Source organism: Littorina saxatilis, linkage group LG13 (assembly GCF_037325665.1).
Source record: "Littorina saxatilis isolate snail1 linkage group LG13, US_GU_Lsax_2.0, whole genome shotgun sequence".
Classification (NCBI taxonomy): Eukaryota; Metazoa; Mollusca; class Gastropoda; order Littorinimorpha; family Littorinidae; genus Littorina; species Littorina saxatilis.
This window is the reverse complement of record NC_090257.1, coordinates 29,926,253-29,946,037: the sequence shown is the minus strand read 5'-3', so window position 1 is coordinate 29,946,037 and position 19,785 is coordinate 29,926,253. Positions and strand designations below refer to the sequence as shown.

General features: G+C 40.8%; 1 protein-coding gene across 3 annotated transcripts in view; it reads right to left on the bottom strand.

The window, feature by feature from the left end:
* Positions 1–5,307: 5,307 nt before the first annotated feature.
* Positions 5,308–19,785, bottom strand: part of LOC138945973 (uncharacterized) — a 61,419-nt gene continuing 46,941 nt past the window's right edge. Inside the window, exons 2-9 of one of the 3 annotated variants that reach the window (XM_070317505.1) lie at positions 18,429–18,565; positions 17,711–17,927; positions 17,272–17,417; positions 13,912–16,855; positions 13,250–13,374; positions 10,587–10,683; positions 9,533–9,700; positions 5,308–6,604 (exon numbers count right to left, since the gene is read on the bottom strand). In XM_070317505.1, coding sequence (XP_070173606.1) covers positions 6,348–6,604; positions 9,533–9,700; positions 10,587–10,683; positions 13,250–13,374; positions 13,912–16,855; positions 17,272–17,417; positions 17,711–17,927; positions 18,429–18,565 — 4,091 coding nt within the window. In that variant the 3' untranslated portion in view covers positions 5,308–6,347. The remainder of the gene's footprint in view (positions 6,605–9,532; positions 9,701–10,586; positions 10,684–13,249; positions 13,375–13,911; positions 16,856–17,271; positions 17,418–17,710; positions 17,928–18,428; positions 18,566–19,785) is intronic. The other 2 variants (XM_070317506.1, XM_070317504.1) reach the window with 2 other exon arrangements.

The following is a 19,785-nucleotide window of genomic DNA, read 5'->3' as shown; positions in this document are numbered from 1 at the left end:
TGCTTATGTTTCTTTCTCTTGAATAGCCTGTCTGTCTGCTAGCCTGCCTGTCTGTCTGTTAGCCTGCTTGTCTGTGGGGTTGTTCTGTCGGTTTGTTAGTTTTGAGCTTTTATCATGTTTTTGGGTGTTTGTTGTTGCCTGGCGGCTTTGTTTGTTTATATTTGTTTCTGCTTGCATGTCGGTTTGTTTGTGTCTCTTTCGATAACAGTGTTGGTCTGTCTGTCTGTCTGTCTGTCTGTCTGTCTGTCTGTCTGTCTGTCTGTCTGTCTGTCTGTCTGCCTGCTTGCTTTTCTGTTGTTGTTTTTTTGTTTTTTTTTTTTTTTTTACCTCAGTTGCATGCAGGCTGCTTCAACCCTTCCTTGTTTTCTTCTCTCTTTTTTTTTTCTTTTTTTTTTCTTTTTTTTTCTTTTTTTTTTCTTTCTTTTTTTCTTGTAAATAGGCGGTGAGCATCCTTCTTCATTGGTCTTTTTTTAACTCCAACATAGAGGTATATTACACTCACGAGACATGGACATTTTCTCTTTACAATGGAAATATTCCTTATATTTACAAATCAAATTTTCTACTTAATATTTGAAACTCGAAAATTACGAACACTGATCCCTGACAAGTTGTCTTTCTAAAAATACTAATACACATTTTCCCAATTAATATTACGTGATTTACAAAATTTCTCATCTTTTTACAACAACTTGTGTCTTGATAGCCAAATATTATATCCTGCATCTTAAAATTAACCCTCAATCCAGCCTTTTCCTCTGTCCAGTTTTCTATCTTCGTCCAAAACAACTTTACCGGTATGCACTCATAAAAAAAATGTTCAACAAAATCAACTTCCGTCCAACAAATACAACATCTGTTATTCTCCCTGACTTGCATTTTACATAATAAAATATTTGTTGGATATATGTTATGTAAGATTTTCCATTGCAATTCTCTTAACCTCACTTCTTTGGAAACATGGGCAAGTGTCCAAATTTCCTTATCTACTTGTACACCAAACTTCCTCAACCAAAAATTATATACACAAGGTTTTTCTACAGCAGTATCTACACTTTTCTTTTCTATCATTTTTCGTATTTGGCTTATTTTTATCATATACAGGCTACCATCAAACAATTGCTTATCCATCTGGACAATAATATGTTTATTTTCAATCCAATTAATCCATACTTTGGGTAATGCGTTTATTAATGCCCAATAATCCAATAAAATATTTGCATTATTCTTTCCAATTTGTATATATACCTCTGCTGCTGACTTCAATCTCTTTTCTTCCACTATAAACAAATCACTTACTCGTTCAATCCCAGCATTTTTCCAATACAAATAAAACAACATTTTCCCTTTATACCGAATCAAATCATTACTCCACAAAATCTGTTTATAAAAATTGTTTACATCAATCTTATCATGTTCCATCCTACGCTTGTAACTCAAATGTGTCCACACTACCCTCTGCCAAAATGGGCTTCCAATCATTGTCAAATTCAATTCCTTACTCGGTTTAACATTCAAATCAAAACAACCATACCCTGAAACAACATGTCCCAGAAACCATAGTGGTATAAACGTCCAATTTGCTCCCTTCTTTTCATACAAACGTCCGACCCATTGTAAATAAAAAGACTCTTGCATCCTGTGCACATTTAGCATTTTCAACCCACCTTCACTTATTTCTTTCTCCATTACTTTTCTTTTCACTTTTTCAAATGCTTTTTTATTCGAACACTTTCTCTGCCAAATAAACTTATAAAACAATCTATTTAACTCTGTCAAAACCCGATCTGGCAATCCAATCGTCTACATCACAAATACTAGCTGTGAAATAAAAAAACCATTTGATTATTAAAATTTTACCGTGAATCCTTAAATCTCGTCGACTCCATATCTTAATCAACTTCTTAATCTTCTGAACTCTTAATACCCAATTCTGTTCAACATTTATTGCTCTATCATTATTTACGAAATATATACCTAAAATCTTAATCTTCTCTGTGCACTCAAAGGGCAACTTTTGCTGACCACAATGCTGTCCAATTTTCATTATTTTGGTTTTATTAACATTCAGGGTCAGTCCTGAAAACTTTGCAAACTGTATTATTATATCTTTAACTTTAAAGACATCACCACTGTTCTGTAAAAATATTGTTGTATCGTCTGCTAACTGTTTAATTTTTAGGGCACTCTCCTCGCCCACCTTTGAGGGTAATTCAACACCCGTTATATCACTTTTCCTAATTTTAATGGCAAGTATTTCCACCGCCAATATAAAGGCCAGGGGTGAAAATGGACAACCTTGTCTTATACCACACTTCAAGGGAAACGGTTCTGAAATCCACCCTCCGTGATTAATACTACTAAAAGTGTCTGTCATTAAAAGCTTAACCCATTTTTGAAAATCTTCACCAAAACCATATGATCTAAATGCTTCTATCATAAATTCCTTATAAATGGAATCAAACGCTTTACGGTAGTCAAGGGCCAATATAAACCCAGACTTATTCGTTCGATTTAAATACTCTATTACGTCATCTATTGTACGAATCACGGTTCCAATATTCCTTCCTTTTATGTAACCAACTTGATCTTCATTTACTAACTCACATTTAAAACCTTTGCCAAGATCTTATAATCTGTATTAAGTAGGGTAATTGGACGCCAATTATTAAGGTCTTCCCTGGGTAATTCTGTACTTTTTTGTAATAACTTAATTATTCCTTGTTTTTGCGTAAAAGACAAATTATTATTACGAAAGGCTTCATTAAACGAGTCTGTAATCATGCTCTTTAATCTATTCCAAAACATTTTAATAAACTCTGTAGTGAGTCCGTCACTTCCAGGTGATGAACCATTTTTCATCATTTTTAATGCTGCTGCCACCTCTGCTTCCGTCAACATCCCTTCACATACATTACTATCTTCGTCCGTTAATTTAACCAATTCTTCTTCATCACAAAATTCCTTTGCTTGTGCCCTGATGCGTTCCTGACTTTCTGGACTTTTACCATACAAACATTTATAATACTGCACTTGTTCATTCAACACAAGAAATTGATCATCAACAATATCACCATTACTTGCCCTCACATGTGTCATCACATTATTTTGGGCTTGTACTTTTTCCAAATTCAAAAAATATTTCGTATTTCTTTCTCCTTCTTCTACCCACTTAGCTCTTGATCGTACATGAGCTCCTCTTGCTTTATCCATGGTCATTATTTCCAATTTCGATTTGACATTAAACATTTCTGCCTGCAATTTCTCATTATTAGGTTGTTCTGCACAATGTTTTTCCAACTGTTGCAACTTTGCCTGTAAATCTACAAATTCATTCTTCTGGCTTCTTGACCTTGATTTACCAAATTCTATACAAAACGATTTAATGTTTGATTTACATGTTTCCCATTGATCCTGAGCATTAGCACCCCTAGGCACATTATTACACATCTCCTCTATTAACGCATTCATTTTTTCAACAAATGCTTGATCTTTCAAAATAATAGGAATTATTAAAGCGCCAGTAGCCTGGGCCCCGTACAAATTGGGAATCACACATTTCCACCAAAACCCCTCTGTGATCGGTATTTGCAACCGACACAATTTCACAACTTACACAGTTTGGGATAATGTCCTCTGTTACAAAACAATAATCCAGTCGCCGTGCGATAAAAGGGTTACGTCTGCACCATGTATACTCTTTTTCCTCGCCATGCAACATTCTCCAAACATCACTCATATTCAGTCTAAATATTATATCTGTCAACAACTCAACTTCATTTTGTTTATGATTTTCACCAGCAATAATATCCAACTCATTTGACATAACTAAATTAAAATCTCCCATTAACAACACTTTTTCTTCCGTATACTTTAGCAACACTGAGTTCAACTTATTATAAAATCTTACTTTTTCTTGGCTTACATTTGGAGCATACATATTAACTACAATATACTCTTTATCTTCTTTTATAACAGAAATTACTAATATTCTATCATAACTCTTCAATAAACTCACTTCCCCTACAAAATGCTTTGAAACAAGGATAAGTTCTCCCCTGCTATTATGCGTTCCTTCACTATAAAACATCTTTCCATCCCATTGTTTTTCCCAAATAGACACGTCTTGTTCTGTTATGTGTGTTTCCTGCAGGCAGGCTATATCAACCTTCTGCTGCTTTAAAAAGGTAAACATTGCGTTTCTTTTTAATTTATTTTTTAAACCTCTGGTATTTAACGAGATCACACGTAAACGATCCATCCCGACAAAAGAGATTTACCAACTCAGTCTTCGACCAAATTCACAAATCCAAACTCAAAGTCGTAGAAACAAAGCCAAGACCGAACACCTGGATCCCGAGCGTGCGGCTCCATCTGGTCTGAAGTTCAACCTCGACTGGCTCATTCCTCCACCTTTCGAGCGGCTCTGGGCTCTTTGAGGCTGGCGGCCTCTGCTTTCAGATCTGTTCCTGGGCTTCCTGGAATCTTCTCCCGATGCTTCTACTTGTTTGTTGTCTGTTCTGCTTGTTTCGTCCACTGTTTGCACCTCTGGTGTCAAGTTGCATGTGGGGTCTCCTGCTTTGTGTCCATCGCTGTAGCACTGATAGCTAGTTTCTTTGTTTCTTGTTTGTTTGTTTGTCTGGTTTGTTTGTTTGTCTGTGTGTGTTTTGTTTGCTAGTTTGTTCTTGCTTATGTTTCTTTCTCTTGAATAGCCTGTTAGCCTGCTTGTCTGTGGAGTTGTTCTGTCGGTTTGTTAGTTTTGAGCTTTTATCATATTTTTGGATGTTTGTTGTTGCCTGGCGGCTTTGTTTGTTTATATTTGTTTCTGCTTGCATGTCGGTTTGTTTGTGTCTCTTTCGATAACAGTGTTGGTCTGTCTGTCTGTCTGTCTGTCTGTCTGTCTGTCTGTCTGCCTGCTTGCTTTTCTGTTTGCTTAATTGACCTGTCAGTCTGTTTTGGGGAGTTGTTTTAGGATTTGTGCCTTTGCATGGCTGTTTTGTGTGTTTGTTTGTTTTTTAATGCAGTTTGTTTGTTTGTTTGCAAATGCAGCTTCAGATAATTTTCAAAAGTACTAAGAGCTTACAGCTTGCAGCATTCCAAGTCCATTATAAGACATCACTTCACAGACAGACAAACAAACAAACACTAACACACACACAAGCACACACACACACACAAACACACACACACACGCACACACAAACACACGTACACACACACACACACACACACACGTGTGCGCGCGCGCAAGCACGTTTCTTGAACAGCAACATTCTGACAAATACAGAGTTTTTCATATCATAGCCATTACTGCTTTTTCCAAACTAGGAAACATTTATTGCTAAACATTAGAAACCAAACCAAACATTAAACTTGTTACATTTGCAAACCATAACAACCCGACATTGTACACGTGAACTGCTTAAACATAAGACAGCGACAACACAAAACGCTGTTGTAATTATGACAAAATTATGCATATTGCACCTGGTACGAGCGATATCTGAAAGAAACAGACGGCAGATCAAACATAATGATAAAGGAGTGTTAGTGTGAGTGGTATGGTTAATCTACAAGTACTGCAGTCCATGCGTCCATGCGATATATGAAAGAAACAGTCGGCAGATCAAACATAATGATAAAGTAGTGTTAGTGTGAGTGGAATGATTAATCTACAAGTATTGCAGTCCATGAGACAAACTTCTTCTTCTTCTTCTTCAGCGTTCCAAAATTGTCTGGTTACGTGTGAGCTCGTTTGCCCATTTGGGTTCCCCACACTATACTCTGAGAGCATAGTCAGCTCACTCCGCTTTTGTTGAGTAGGCATGCTGGGTATTTTCGTGTTTCCATAACCCACCGAACTCTGACATGGATTACAGGATCTTTTCCGTGCGTACTTGGTCTTGTGCGTGCACACACGAAGGGGATTAGGTCACTAACAGGTCTGCACATAAGTTGACCTGGGAGATCGGAAAAATCTCCACTCTTAACCCACCAGGCGGCAGCGACCGGGATTCGAACTCACGACCTCCCGATTAGGAGGCCGACGTCTTACCACCACGCCAATGCGCCCGTCCATGAGACAAACTGATTTTAGACAAAAAAGATTATATTTATTCTCTTTACGATTAGAAAATTGTGGAGTGTGGGGGTGGGTGAGTAGGCCCCCTAGTAATCTGCATGTTATAAACAGGACAAAAGAGAGAAACAAGTGAGATAAAGATAAACAAAAGGCAAAAGGCACACACACACGTACACATCAATTATAAAAGAATGAAACAATAAAAACAACATCTTTCCATTAAAGACCAATTTTGCCGCAAAAGTAGATTGCTCCCAGTGTCGCTCTACATGATAGGCCTGATCTTCATCTCTGTGAACTTCATGGAGTAGGCGTTACTGCCTCCAAAGGTTATCCAGCTCACCCCGTCAAAGTTAGGAGCACTGCTGTTGGTCTTGTAGTCACCGTTCAGGTTGGAGCGGTGGCAGTACTGGTACCACCAGGCGCCGTGGTAACGTTGTGCACAGTTTGGCTTTAACCACGGGTCGTGGTCTCTGTCCTTGGTGCTGAACTCACGATCACGTTGATAGTACAGGCTGTCACCTGGGGATGGACAGTCAGGGTGGTCAGTGTGTGCGTGTGTGCGTGTGGGTGTGGGTGGAGGCGTGTGTGCGTGCGTGGGTGAGTGGGTGTGTGTTTTGTTTGTTTGGTTGGTTTGGTGTGTGTCTGTGTGTCTGTGTGTGTGTGTGGTTGTGTGTGTGTGTGTGTGTGTGGTTGTGTGGTTGTGTGTGTGTGTGTGTGTGTGTGTGTAAGTGTTAGGAAACGCTGCCGTTGCTGAACTTTGGTTCGGTTTTGTGTGTTGCATGTAGTTGACTTGTTTGTACTTTGTGGGAAAGTACCGATATTATATTTTGTAAACACAATATTTATGTTTGGACGAGAATGCAGGTGAACTTTCTAGTCCTGTCAAAACAAGTTGTTTACCACGTTGTTTTGAGTCGTGGGTTCGTGGCGTTCGCTCGGATTAAGTGCGTCGGCGCTTTTGATGTACGTCACTGAGAACGTCACTATTCTAGTCCATGGGCAGTTCATCTAATTTTATCATGTATCATGTTCGGTCTGGAATATTCTCGAGATTGAGTATTTACTATATAGGCCAGCGCGATTTGTATATTAAAAGCTTCTACTTTGAGTTCTGCTACGATGTGCAGTTGTATGTATGGAATGCTAAATAAATCCTCGAACTCAATTTGACGAGTTGTTTTCTGCTGCTGCGAAGACGGGCGACGTAGAATAAAAGAACACAACTATACGGCATTTGTGGCATTAGACAAGGATGTCCGTTCTCACCGATGGCATTTATTATTGGTCTGAAATTTCTGGCTATACGATTTAGGCAGAGCAATGAAGTAAAAGGCCCTAATGTAACTTGTGGAAATATTTTAAAAATTCTATTATACGCCGATGATATCACTTTGTTTTTGAGAGACGCGGATGACGTTACAATGGTTCTACAGATTATAGACGTATTTTGGGAGGTGTCAGGCTTGTGCTTGAATAAGCTAAAGTCTGAAGCAATGGGAATTGAATCAAGTAAAAATATCAATTTTAATTTTGAGGTAAAATGTGTTCGGCAGATTAAAATATTAGGAGTAAACTTTAACAGCGAGAAAAGCGCATCCGAAATTGAACTAAACTGGTCAAGTAAAATTGATAAAATTAAGCAAAGCATCTTTACTTGGGAAAAAAGGAACCTGGGCATTCCTGGAAAAATTTGCATTATCAAAACTTTTCTGCTCTCGCAGTTAGTTTATTTAATGCAATCTATTTGTATCCCTGACAAAGTGCTGCAGGAAATAAACACAATATTATATCGTTTTTTGTGGAGGAAAAAAGACTGTAATAAAAAAGCTTTTGAAAAAGTAAAAAGAGTTGTTTTAAATAGCAGTACCGAAAAGGGTGGTATTGATATGATAGACGTCAAAACGATGCAAAACTCCTTCTTATGTCAATGGTTAAGCAAACTCTCATCTGGCAACCTTTCATGCAAATGGACATGGATCCCAAACAAATATTTTGAAGGGTTCGGTTGTGGCTTTGCCTGCTTTACTACAGCTATTCGACCGTCTAAGTTTAAGGGAATTGGAAGAATAAAATCGATATTTTGGACAGCTGTTGCTCGAACATGGTTAGAACATAATACAATTTCTCAGAACGATTGCGTGCAAGACAACTGCTTATGGAACAATCCAAGTATAAGTTATCAAAATAACGTTCTGTATTATGAGAACAGGGCCCGGTCAGGCATTACGTATGTAGGAGACATGTTAGGTAATCACGGTATCAAGTCCTATCCCGCTATCCAAGCAAGTGTTTACGCTTCACCTGGCCTCTACTTGGAATATATTGTAGTTCGATCAGCAGTATCTGAATATATTAAGAAAAGCAATTATGATCCTAACCAACCTGTATTGAATAGACAAAACAATCTTCTTTTCAATAAAACGAGTATTAAAAGTGCCAGGCAATTCCGTGAATACATTGTTGAAGAAAAGTACATTACCCCGAGATCTATCAACTTCTGGCGTGATATGTTTGGCATTAATGTCGACCAGTCACATTGGAACCTGGCCAAAAATGTAACCCAAGAATCCAGATTAAGAGAGCTGCACTGGAAAATAGAGATGCCCTTTCTGTCCAACCGAAATAGATTACGTTGAACATTTTTTTGTTAATTGTAAGAAAATAAAAGTGCTATGGAGATACGTTGAACAAATTATTTATGAGAAATATAAAATAAGAATAGTCTTTGGAGTAGAACATATTTTGTGTGGTTATATTAATGGTGCTGACTCAATAAAATGCAAATATATAAATCACTTGATTTTGATAGGAAAGATGTGCATAAGCAAATATAGATACGGAACTCCCACTGATATTATAATAATGTTTGACAAAGAGAAACAAATACGAAACGTAGAATAGTGTATCATATGTACTTCTTTTCTGGCTTCCCTCACCGCCTCCTCTTTCTTTCGTTTCGCTAAAAGGAGAACGGCACCGGGGTAAAGGCGGAACTTACATTGTTACACTAAACACCACTTGTATGAAAAGAGAACTGTTACGAAGAAAACTTTAGCACGCTTACAATTTGCTTTTCCTCTTACTTATTGTGATTGTTACTATGTTAACTCCATTATGACACCGCCACAAACAACACTTAAGTCAACCCAAACACAGACATATGTAAGACAATAACCAACATTAAAGATGCAAGATTTTGTCCATTGTAGAAAACACACACACACAAACACACACACACACACACACACACACACACACTCATACATACATACACAGACATACACACACACAGAATGACACAGGGAGACACCCAAACAGACAGACAAAAACAAACAGAGACATTAAAGAGACGGATAGAAAGAGATATGATTGAGGGTCACACACACTGTTTGCTTCTCAAATGCCCCGTGTTTTGTGTATTGAGTCGTCCCATTGTCAGGCACGTACCAGCGTTTCCTCCAGTGAAGTTGTCATAGCGCAGAGTAAAGTTCTGAGAAACGTCGTCCACGTGAAAGCCGCTGTATGTCGCATTCCCTTTGGTTCCGTCCCACTTGCGCAAGTCGACACGCAACTCGTACCTCTGTGAGGTGGTCAGCTTGTGCAGCTTGTCCAGTCCTGCACCGGGAAAACACACACACACACACACACACACGCGCGCGCGCGCGCGCGTTACAATAGTTCATATAAAGACACATCATCACAACGAACGTTTACCAGGGATTAATACCTCTTTCAAAATAGGTCCTGTGATTGTAATTGATTGGACGGATACCACATTCAATTACCCAACCCTCGTTTATCTCATTCTTGGCATGTCATCATATTCAACATTTTGAATCATAAAGTCTGTCGGATTGATTGATCAAATTTGTCCCACTTGTTTCAACACACTCTGAAAATATCACAGGGAAAATAATATTATTAGCGAAATCTATTGTTTTGGTCATTCGGCGTCTGAATACGCAAAGTGAAAGAAAAAATACCCTGTGACAAGACTTGAATGACACCGAGTGCAATTCCCGCATAAATCGATTCAGGCGTTTCGGAGCCTTTTGTCATCATATCCCCCCCCACACACACACACACATACACACCATACACACACACACACACACACACACGTACACACCATACACACACACACCATACACACACCATACACACACACCATACACACACAGACACACACACCAGGGCCGGACTAGGCGAAGAGGAGGGGGGGGGGTTGCCAGTGGTGGTCCAAGCTGATGGGTAGGTCATATTCTGAGATAGGAAAATGGTCGCTCCTTGCATGAAACAGCATAAAATAAACAATAATAACAAAATATTTGAATAAGTGAGGTACATGTTTAGGCTAGGGGGGAGGGGGGGTGCGCAACCCCCATAACCCCTCCGGTAGTCCGGCCCTGCACACCCACACACACACACCATCCACAAACACACAAAACACACACACAAACATAAAAAACACTTTTATAGATAATTATAACAAATAACGAACCTAGCCAGAAGTTGCCCTCCAGGTCACCAAACCCATTGCGATATTGCGTCCAATCCCGGTAGAAGTCCACAGAGGCGTCCTGTCTTCTTTGGAAGACCTGCAAGCAAAAAGCGGTATTAGTGAGTTGACGCTTGCGTGCATGGGTGTGTGTGTATAGGTGTGTTGCATGGGTGTGTGTGTATGGGTGTGTTGCATGGGTGTGCGTGCATGGGTGTGTGTGTATGGGTGTGTTGCATGGGTGTGCGTGCATGGGTGTGCGTGCATGGGAGTGCGTGCACGTATTTGCGAGTTCGTTAGGAGTGTCCCATGAACTGTTTCTCTTTGACCCTCGTTCAACTCCTGTGTGCAAGTGAAATCGTTATTACGACACATTTCTCACCCCAATTAAAAGCATTAATTCCTGCGTCATTTCATTCACACTGTATATGCCATTTAAAGGATTTGACTTGACTATCTGAAAAACCCTTCAGATTAAACAGTGCTTTTGCATGAATCACGTGACCGCCGCGCTAGTAAAGGTACCCCCCAAAATCGACATGAAAATAACGGAAGCGACCAAATAAAAATCGATGAAAAATCGTAGTAGACACTACATGGCAACTGTTACATACGAAGGGGGAAGTCAAATCAATGATCTACCGAGAACACTATGTTTCGTTTAGCTGGCTTGCTTATTTTCTGTTATGAAAATCCTACTGCGCAGGTGTCAAACGTATGAGCGGACAAAACCCAGACTTTTTGTGTTAATGATGGGGGGTACCATGACCAAAAGCGCTGAATATTACTTATGACTTGTTGTGTTAATGATGGGGGGTACCATGACCAAAAGCGCTGTATATATATTACTTATGACTTGGTTGATTTCTTTGAAACCTTCAAGAATCGTTTGCCTTCATACCAGACGTACTTCAAATCATTTGTGGAAAAATACAGGTACTTGTTGAGATGGGACAGGGAAGAGCTGAGATGGGACAGGGAAGAGCTGAGTCGGTAGAGGTGCTGGCTTAAAAACCAGTTGTCGCTATTGGTTTGGGTTCGATCCCCACGTTCGTCGAGGGCTTTATTTGTGCAGTCAAATTTGTGCAAACTCTCTTCGGTGTCGAAAAACTCCCGTGTGCACGCACGCACGCGATAAAAAACCAAGTTCACAACGAAAATCTTAGGACTTAGAAACGTGAATACACGCATGAAGGAAAAAGAAGAAAACAAAGAAACGGGTAGCGCCGTACTGTGGCAGCTCGCTTTCCCCAGTGAGAAAGCAGTCTGAATTTCAATGAGCGCAACATACAGGACTACATGAAATCTTATATTTATACTGATGTAATGTTCCGAACAAAGTTTTAAAGCACGTCATAGGAGTATATACTTAGGGGAAGGGCTCCTAATATGGACCAGCTCCTAATATGGACCAGCTCCTAATATGGACCACCTCCTGTTCTGACAAACTAACGGCGCTAGAGCGCTCAAAAAAGTTTTATTCGCTGTATTCACCTTCTCTGGATAACTTGCACTTGTCAAAACAGTTGCAAAAACACAAATCTGAAAACCATTAGGCTTTTTCTTTTTTTTCTCACTTTTGGCAGCGTTCACTCTAAATTTGCCACCTAAAACGGACTTGTTTCTGTCCACAGCCAAAGCTTTTATCACACAAAAATTGCTATATATGACAGCTAAACCCGTATTTGTTACATTTTAGCAGTGTTGACCCCGACTTTCTACTGCAAACAACAAATAATAGCAAAATCTCAAAGTATGTGCGAGTCCCCTAATATGGACCACCTTCAACAAATCGAAGAAAATAAAATCTAAAGGCTATTTTCATTAATTCATTAAGAAGCCTGCTGGAAATAACCGATAACACTCTGCCTATAACAAGCCCTCGAGATTTAAAAAAAAATGCAACAAAAAGTCTTCTTTTCGTGGAACTGGAAGTTGATAATTTCACTTATTTTCACTCTGTTATTGATAAGCTCGATCTTTAGTTTCCTGGTGTGCTTCAAATAATGCTCTCATCAACCCGAAACAGATAAGTTGTATCATGTTATTTTGAAGTATAGGGGGCTTTTTACAGTGATTCGTGAAGGCCGCTTTACTGGTCCATATTAGGCGCCCAGGCTCCTAATATGGACCCTTTGTGATTTTTTTCTGTATTTAATTTTTGCTGAATGCCTATCAAAGCTATTTCACTCTAATTAGGCCTAACGGTTAACCTAAGAGAGAAGGACTACGAAACACAAAATGAAACTTCTTCGCAAGAAAACAAGCTAGTCATCAGCGTGAAACAAAACGTGGTCCATATTAGGAACCCTTCCCCTACGTTAAATAAAATCACGTAATAGCTTTAAAACTTTTATGACGTGCACTTCGCATGTCTACAGACAAATTATTAATACAAATACTGCCAACGTTTCCCTTGCATGTAACCACCGACTGGAATTTGCTATTCATGCATACATACTCACTCACCACAAACGCAAGTACCAACGCAACCCAAACCCCCATCCCCAACCCCAACTGCCATTCACACACACACACACACACACACACACACACATACACACACACACACACACACCAACACACACCAACACACCAACACACACATACACACACACACACACCAACACACACGAACACACACACACACACACACACACACATACAATCCATCCTCCGTTGTCCGTGGTCTGATCACAGTAGACAGTGATTGGATCTCCTGAGATGTAGACTGTGCGGATTGCGCTTTGTGGATCGAGTTTCAACCAGTCCAAACAGTTTGCAGCATTTCCTGAAAATTACATTAGACAAAAAATACCCCTGTTCAGTGACGATAGTGTAACCATTCCACGAAACAAACGTACGCGGGATCTCCTGAACGTAGAAAAAAAATGTCACTGTTCAATGACAATAATATAACCATTCAACGAACCGAGGGGATCGCATCCCCCGACCGCACAAAAAGACAAGAAGAAGAAGAAGAAGAAGAAGAAGAAGAAGAAGAAGAAGAAGTGCCCGATTCACCTTCTGTGATGGGAAACCGAGCAGCCAGATTCGCCGCCGACAAGCAGACAAACATACTAACCAATTAAATCGATGGTAATTTTGAAACTATTTCAATCCAAATCTTTGTATCTGCTTGAGCAACGAGACCGTGCCAAATAGCGTTGTGAAGAAAATGGACAAGGCCCTCTCATTTAATCTTTTAAACAAAACTCAGGAGGCAAAAGAAAGCCAAAAAGACAACAATTCTACTAGAACATCAAATCTTTTAAATCAATAATGGTATCTTACTTCGTGTTAAATCTCTTTCGTATTGTGCACTCACTTTCTGTCAATGGGACCTTGACAGTCTTAGTCAGTGTAGATAACTGTGTGGTCAGATTGGGAAGGCCAGCTTTCAGCTCTCCTATGATTCCCTTCTGGTGTTGAAGAAGATTCGCCTGGTCCTTGTTTGCTTGCATCACCTCAACAAGTTCAGCTTTCATTTCTGCCATGGTTCCATTCTGTTTCGAGATGTGCATCGCCTGGTGTTGAAGTAGATTCGCCTGGTCCCTGTTTGCTTGCATCACCTCAACAAGTTCAGCTTTCATTTCTGCCTTGGTTCCATTCTGTTTCGAGATGTGCATCGCCTGGTGTTGAAGAAGATTCGCCTGGTCCTTGTTCACTTGCACCATGTCTTGTATGGTTCCATTCTGTTTCGAGATGTGCATCGCCTGGTGTTTAAGAAGGTTCTCCTTGTGTTGAAGAAGATTCGCCTGGTCCTTGTTTGCTTGCATCACCTCAACAAGTTCAGCTTTCATTTCTGCCATGGTTCCATTCTGTTTCGAGATCTGCATCGCCTGGTGTTTAAGAAGGTTCTCCTTGTGTTGAAGAAGATTCGCCTGGTCCTTGTTTGCTTGCATCACCTCAACAAGTTCAGCTTTCATTTCTGCCATGGTTCCATTCTGTTTCGAGATGTGCATCGCCTGGTGTTGAAGAAGATTCGCCTGGTCCTTTTTTGCTTGCATCACCTCAACAAGTTCAGCTTTCAATTCTGCCATGGTTCCATTCTGTTTCGAGATGTGCATCGCCTGGTGTTGAAGTAGATTCGCCTGGTCCTTGTTCACTTGCACCATGTCTTGTATGGTTCCATTCTGTTTCGAGATGTGCATCGCCTGGTGTTGAAGAAGATTCGCCTGGTCCTTGTTTGCTTGCATCACCTCAACAAGTTCAGCTTTCATTTCTGCCATGGTTCCATTCTGTTTCGAGATGTGCATCGCCTGGTGTTGAAGTAGATTCGCCTGGTCCTTGTTTGCTTGCATCACCACAACAAGTTTAGCTTTCATGTCTGCCATGGTTCCATTCTGTTGCGAGATCTGCATCGCCTGGTGTTTAAGAAGGTTCTCCTTGTGTTGAAGAAGATTCGCCTGGTCCTTGTTTGCTTGCATCACCTCAACAAGTTCAGCTTTCATTTCTGCCATGGTTCCATTCTGTTGCGAGATCTGCATCGTCTGGTGTTTAAGAAGGTTCTCCTTGTGTTGAAGAAGATTCGCCTGGTCCTTGTTTGCTTGCATCACCTCAACAAGTTTAGCTTTCATTTCTGCCATGGTTCCATTTTGTTGCGAGATCTGCATCGCCTGGTGTTTAAGAAGGTTCTCCTTGTGTTGAAGAAGATTCGCCTGGTCCTTGTTTGCTTGCATCACCTCAACAAGTTCAGCTTTCATTTCTGCCATGGTTTCATTCTGTTGCGAGATCTGCATCGCCTGGTGTTTAAGAAGGTTCTCCTTGTGTTGAAGAAGATTCGCCTGGTCCTTGTTCGCTTGCATCACCTCAACAAGTTCAGCTTTCATTTCTGCCATGGTTCCATTATGTTTCGAGATCTGCATCGCCTGGTGTTGAAGAAGGTTCGCCTGGTCCTTGTTCACTTGCACCATATCTTGTATGGTTCCATTCTGTTGCGAGATCTGTATCGCCTGGTGTTTAAGAAGGTTCTCCTTGTGTTGAAGAAGATTCGCCTGGTCCTTGTTTGCTTGCATCACCTCAACAAGTTTAGCTTTCATTTCTGCCATGGTTCCATTATGTTTCGAGATCTGCATCGCCTGGTGTTGAAGAAGGTTCGCCTGGTCCTTGTTCACTTGCACCATATCTTGTATGGTTCCATTCTGTTGCGAGATCTGTATCGCCTGGTGTTTAAGAAGGTTCTCCTTGTGTTGAAGAAGATTCGACTGGTCCTTGTTTGCTTGCATCACCTCAACAAGTTTAGCTTTCATTTCTGCCATGGTTCCATTCTGTTGCGAGATCTGCATCGCCTGGTGTTGAAGAAGGTTCTCCTTGTGTTGAAGAAGATTCGCCTGGTCCTTGTTTGCTTGCATCACCTCAACAAGTTTAGCTTTCATTTCTGCCATGGTTCCATTCTGTTGCGAGATCTGCATCGCCTGGTGTTTAAGAAGGTTCGCCTGGTCCTTGTTTGCTTGCATCACCTCAACAAGTTCAGCTTTCATTTCTGCCATGGTTCCATTCTGTTGCGAGATCTGCATCGCCTGGTGTTGAAGAAGGTTCGCCTGGTCCTTGTTTGCTTGCATCACCTCAACAAGTTCAGCTTTCATTTCTGCCATGGTTCCATTCTGTTGCGAGATCTGCATCGCCTGGTGTTTAAGAAGGTTCGCCTGGTCCTTGTTTGCTTGCATCACCTCAACAAGTTCAGCTTTCATTTCTGCCATGGTTCCATTCTGTTGCGAGATCTGCATCGCCTGGTGTTTAAGAAGGTTCTCCTTGTGTTGAAGAAGATTCGCCTGGTCCTTGTTTGCGTGCATCACCTCAACAAGTTTAGCTTTCATTTCTGCCATGGTTCCATTCTGTTGCGAGATCTGCATCGCCTGGTGTTGAAGAAGGTTCGCCTGGTCCTTGTTCACTTGCACTATATCTTGTATGGTTCCACTCTGTTGCGAGATCTGCATCGTCTGGTCCTTGTTCACTTGCATCATGTCTTCTATGGTTCCATTCTGTTGCGAGATCTGCATCACCTGGTGTTCAAGAAGGTTCGCCTGGTCCTTTTTCTCCTGCTCTAGCTCCCTCTGGCGGGCCTCACAGAACAACAAAATGGCGTCCTTGTCGTCCACGTAGAGCTGGGCTGCAACGTTCAGCGGGGAGGTAGCAGTCAGACAGCGGACAGCGGGGGCGGAGGGGGGCAGACGACAGGAATAGTTACCTCCCTGGACAGGGCTGGGCACAGACAGGACGAACGTGTCATTGTCCCGGTAGCTGCTGTTCCTCACCTCACCTGATGGCGTCTGTTAGACAATCAATATTCAACATCTAGAGAACTGAGAGAAAATCAATGATAATATGAAGTAGACAACAAGTAAGCAACGACAATGCAGAAGCAAGTGGTGAAATAGAAAATTGAAAGCATGCACTGTCCTCACAGAGATAAAGTTGACGTTCTGTCGATTGAGGTCGTGCTGTACGTGTGTCCACTGTCAAAACTAAATGCTTCAGTTGTAATACAACTGAGTTTGTGATTGTGACAGACAAAAACATGATATAGTAATACAAACATACAGACAGACAGGTCACACACGCACATACACACACACACACACACAAACACACACACACACACACATACATACATACATACATACATACATACACACACAAACGCACATACACACAGACACACACACACACACACACACATACACACCTTCCAGGCGACATCAACAGGGGGTTGACCAAGGTCCACGAATTGACCACAATGTAGCTGCAGTGTCCAGTCCTGTGTGACGTCATCTCGAACTGCGTCACTCAGTGTGACGTAGAAGGCGCCATCTTGCGTAGCTGGAGGTAAGTCTGCAACGAACAGTGAATGTGCTAAATGATATGGCCGCTTTCACAGTACATTATTACCTACGAACATTTTTTTGTACTTTTCCGGCCACAGTTGATCCCCGAGTGATACAGTGGCTCCTTGAAATGAAATAGTCCTAATTGTTTCTCCAATCATAAAATCTGTACATACATAAAATAATAATGCAAATTGACAATTGTAGCAATCATACTGCTTTACACTATTGTATCTTCATCAACGCTTGCAGGTAGTTGATGCTCATTATAGAAAGCCATCACACCAAAAAGCAAATTACCGGTAACAGACAGCGTCACCGTCCTCTCAGCTAAAACAAGCTCGGACGACTTTGCTTGCTGAAGCTGCACTTGCACAGAATAGTTGCCGGAATCCTGAGGTCTGGCGAAGCGTATAGACAGTCCCGCGTTGGCGAGAAAACCGAAACGAACGGTGTCCGTCGCGTAGAAATGTGCGTTTTGGTAGGTTGCTATGATTGTCTTTCCCTTGTCCGGTGCCTGGAGAAAATATTGTCTGATCAATTTGTTGTAATACATTGAGAGAGAGAGAGAGAGAGAGAGAGAGAGAGAGAGAGAGAGAGAGAGAGAGAGAGAGAGAGAGAGAAAGTGAGAGATAGAGAGAGAGAGAGAGAGAGAGAGAGAGAGAGAGAGAGAGAGAGAGAGAGAGAGAGAGAGAGAGAGAGAGACTGACAGAATGTCTTGGAAAAACATAAATATAAGTATATCGAACCGTAAGTTCATGAAGCTGACGAAGCAGGTTAAAGCGGAACACGTTATATACCCTTTCCCCGAACTCTATATGACATTAATGTAAACAGTCTTATTTTCTTCTTTTCTTTTGAAAAACTGAATCAGCTTGTTTTAGGAAATATATCAAATCTTAATCGTGAAATAACTTCTGTACAATTGAGCCTGTAGTTAGTTACCTGTTTCCATCACTCACAAATGGTTTGTGTTGTATCAAAGTTTTGCTAAAATATTGAAGCTAATTCGGCGAACCTGAAAGCTCCACGCAGTGTTGACAATAGTCTCACTTCCCGTCAAGATAGACCAAGGGAAGGACGCTTTGCCTCCTAGACATGCCGTCATCTTCGCCTTGTCTTCAGGGCCTCCGTCCCACTGATACGCCTCCAGCGCTGTACAGTGATAAGGCGTCTCAGGTACTCCAAATAAACTTGGCCAAAAAATGATTGCAACAAATTTCAAACACAAATTAAAGCATTAATTCCCGTGTCATGTCATGTCAGTTATAGCCGTTCACTTAACCTTCAGGAACGCCTTTTGGATTAAATATTTCTTTTACAGCGATCACGTGACCGCCGCTCAAGTAAGGGTACCCTCAAAATCGACCAGACTAAAACGAAAGAGCCGAATGAAAAATCGACCAAAAAATCACAATAGGTAAAACTTTGCAACTTTGACATACGAGAAGAAAGGCAAATGAATTATCTACCCTGAACAGATTGTTTTGTTTTGCTACCTTGCGTATTTCGCGTGCTATGCTATTCCTACTGATGCAGGTGTCGATCACAAGAGCGGTTAAAAACGGAACGTTTTACGTCCATTTTTATGGGTATCATCACACAAAAGCGCTACGTTTTAGCAATGACTTGGTGGATTTCTTTGAAACTTTCAGAATATTTTACCAACATACTAGAGATACTTCATGCGAAAATTTGGATCGTTACGGTTGTTTATTTAGATTTTACGCAATGTTTCTGAAAATGTTGTTAAACTCGTCATAGGATCGTTCACTTGTGTCAAACAAATTCATGACTTTGCATATCTACAGATGAATAATTGATACAGATTTTGTCCAAGTTTCATTTGCTTGTAGCCGCTGGCGTTAATTTTCTAATCAAGCAAACACATGAGAAAAAAATGGAACGTTCACGCTGTTTCGCGATGACAGCTGTTATCGCTGCGTGCCTGTTAAAACATGCTACGGTCACGCTTGGCTGGGCATCGCTGTGGCACCAGAATCATCGCTTTAAATATCAAGCGTGTACACAGGCCTAGCAAATTTGCGTCAGTGCCAAGGAGTACTGTATCAAAGCTCCTTGGTCAGTGCCTATACGCACATAAAGTTTTCGCAGTGTGTGTATCAATCACAAAGTCATGAAGGTTTTGGACCCAAGTAAACAATCCTATGACATGCAATTTTTGGAAAGAAGTTTTTAATCTCAACATTTTAACAAATACCTGTAACAATTCATAATTGTTGACGAAGTATCGCTAGTACGTTGGTAAAATATTCTAAAAGTTTCAAAGCAATCCATCAAGTCATTGCTAAAGTGCAGCCTTTTGTGTGATGACACCCCTAACAAATGACGCAAAAAGGCCCATTTTTGACCGC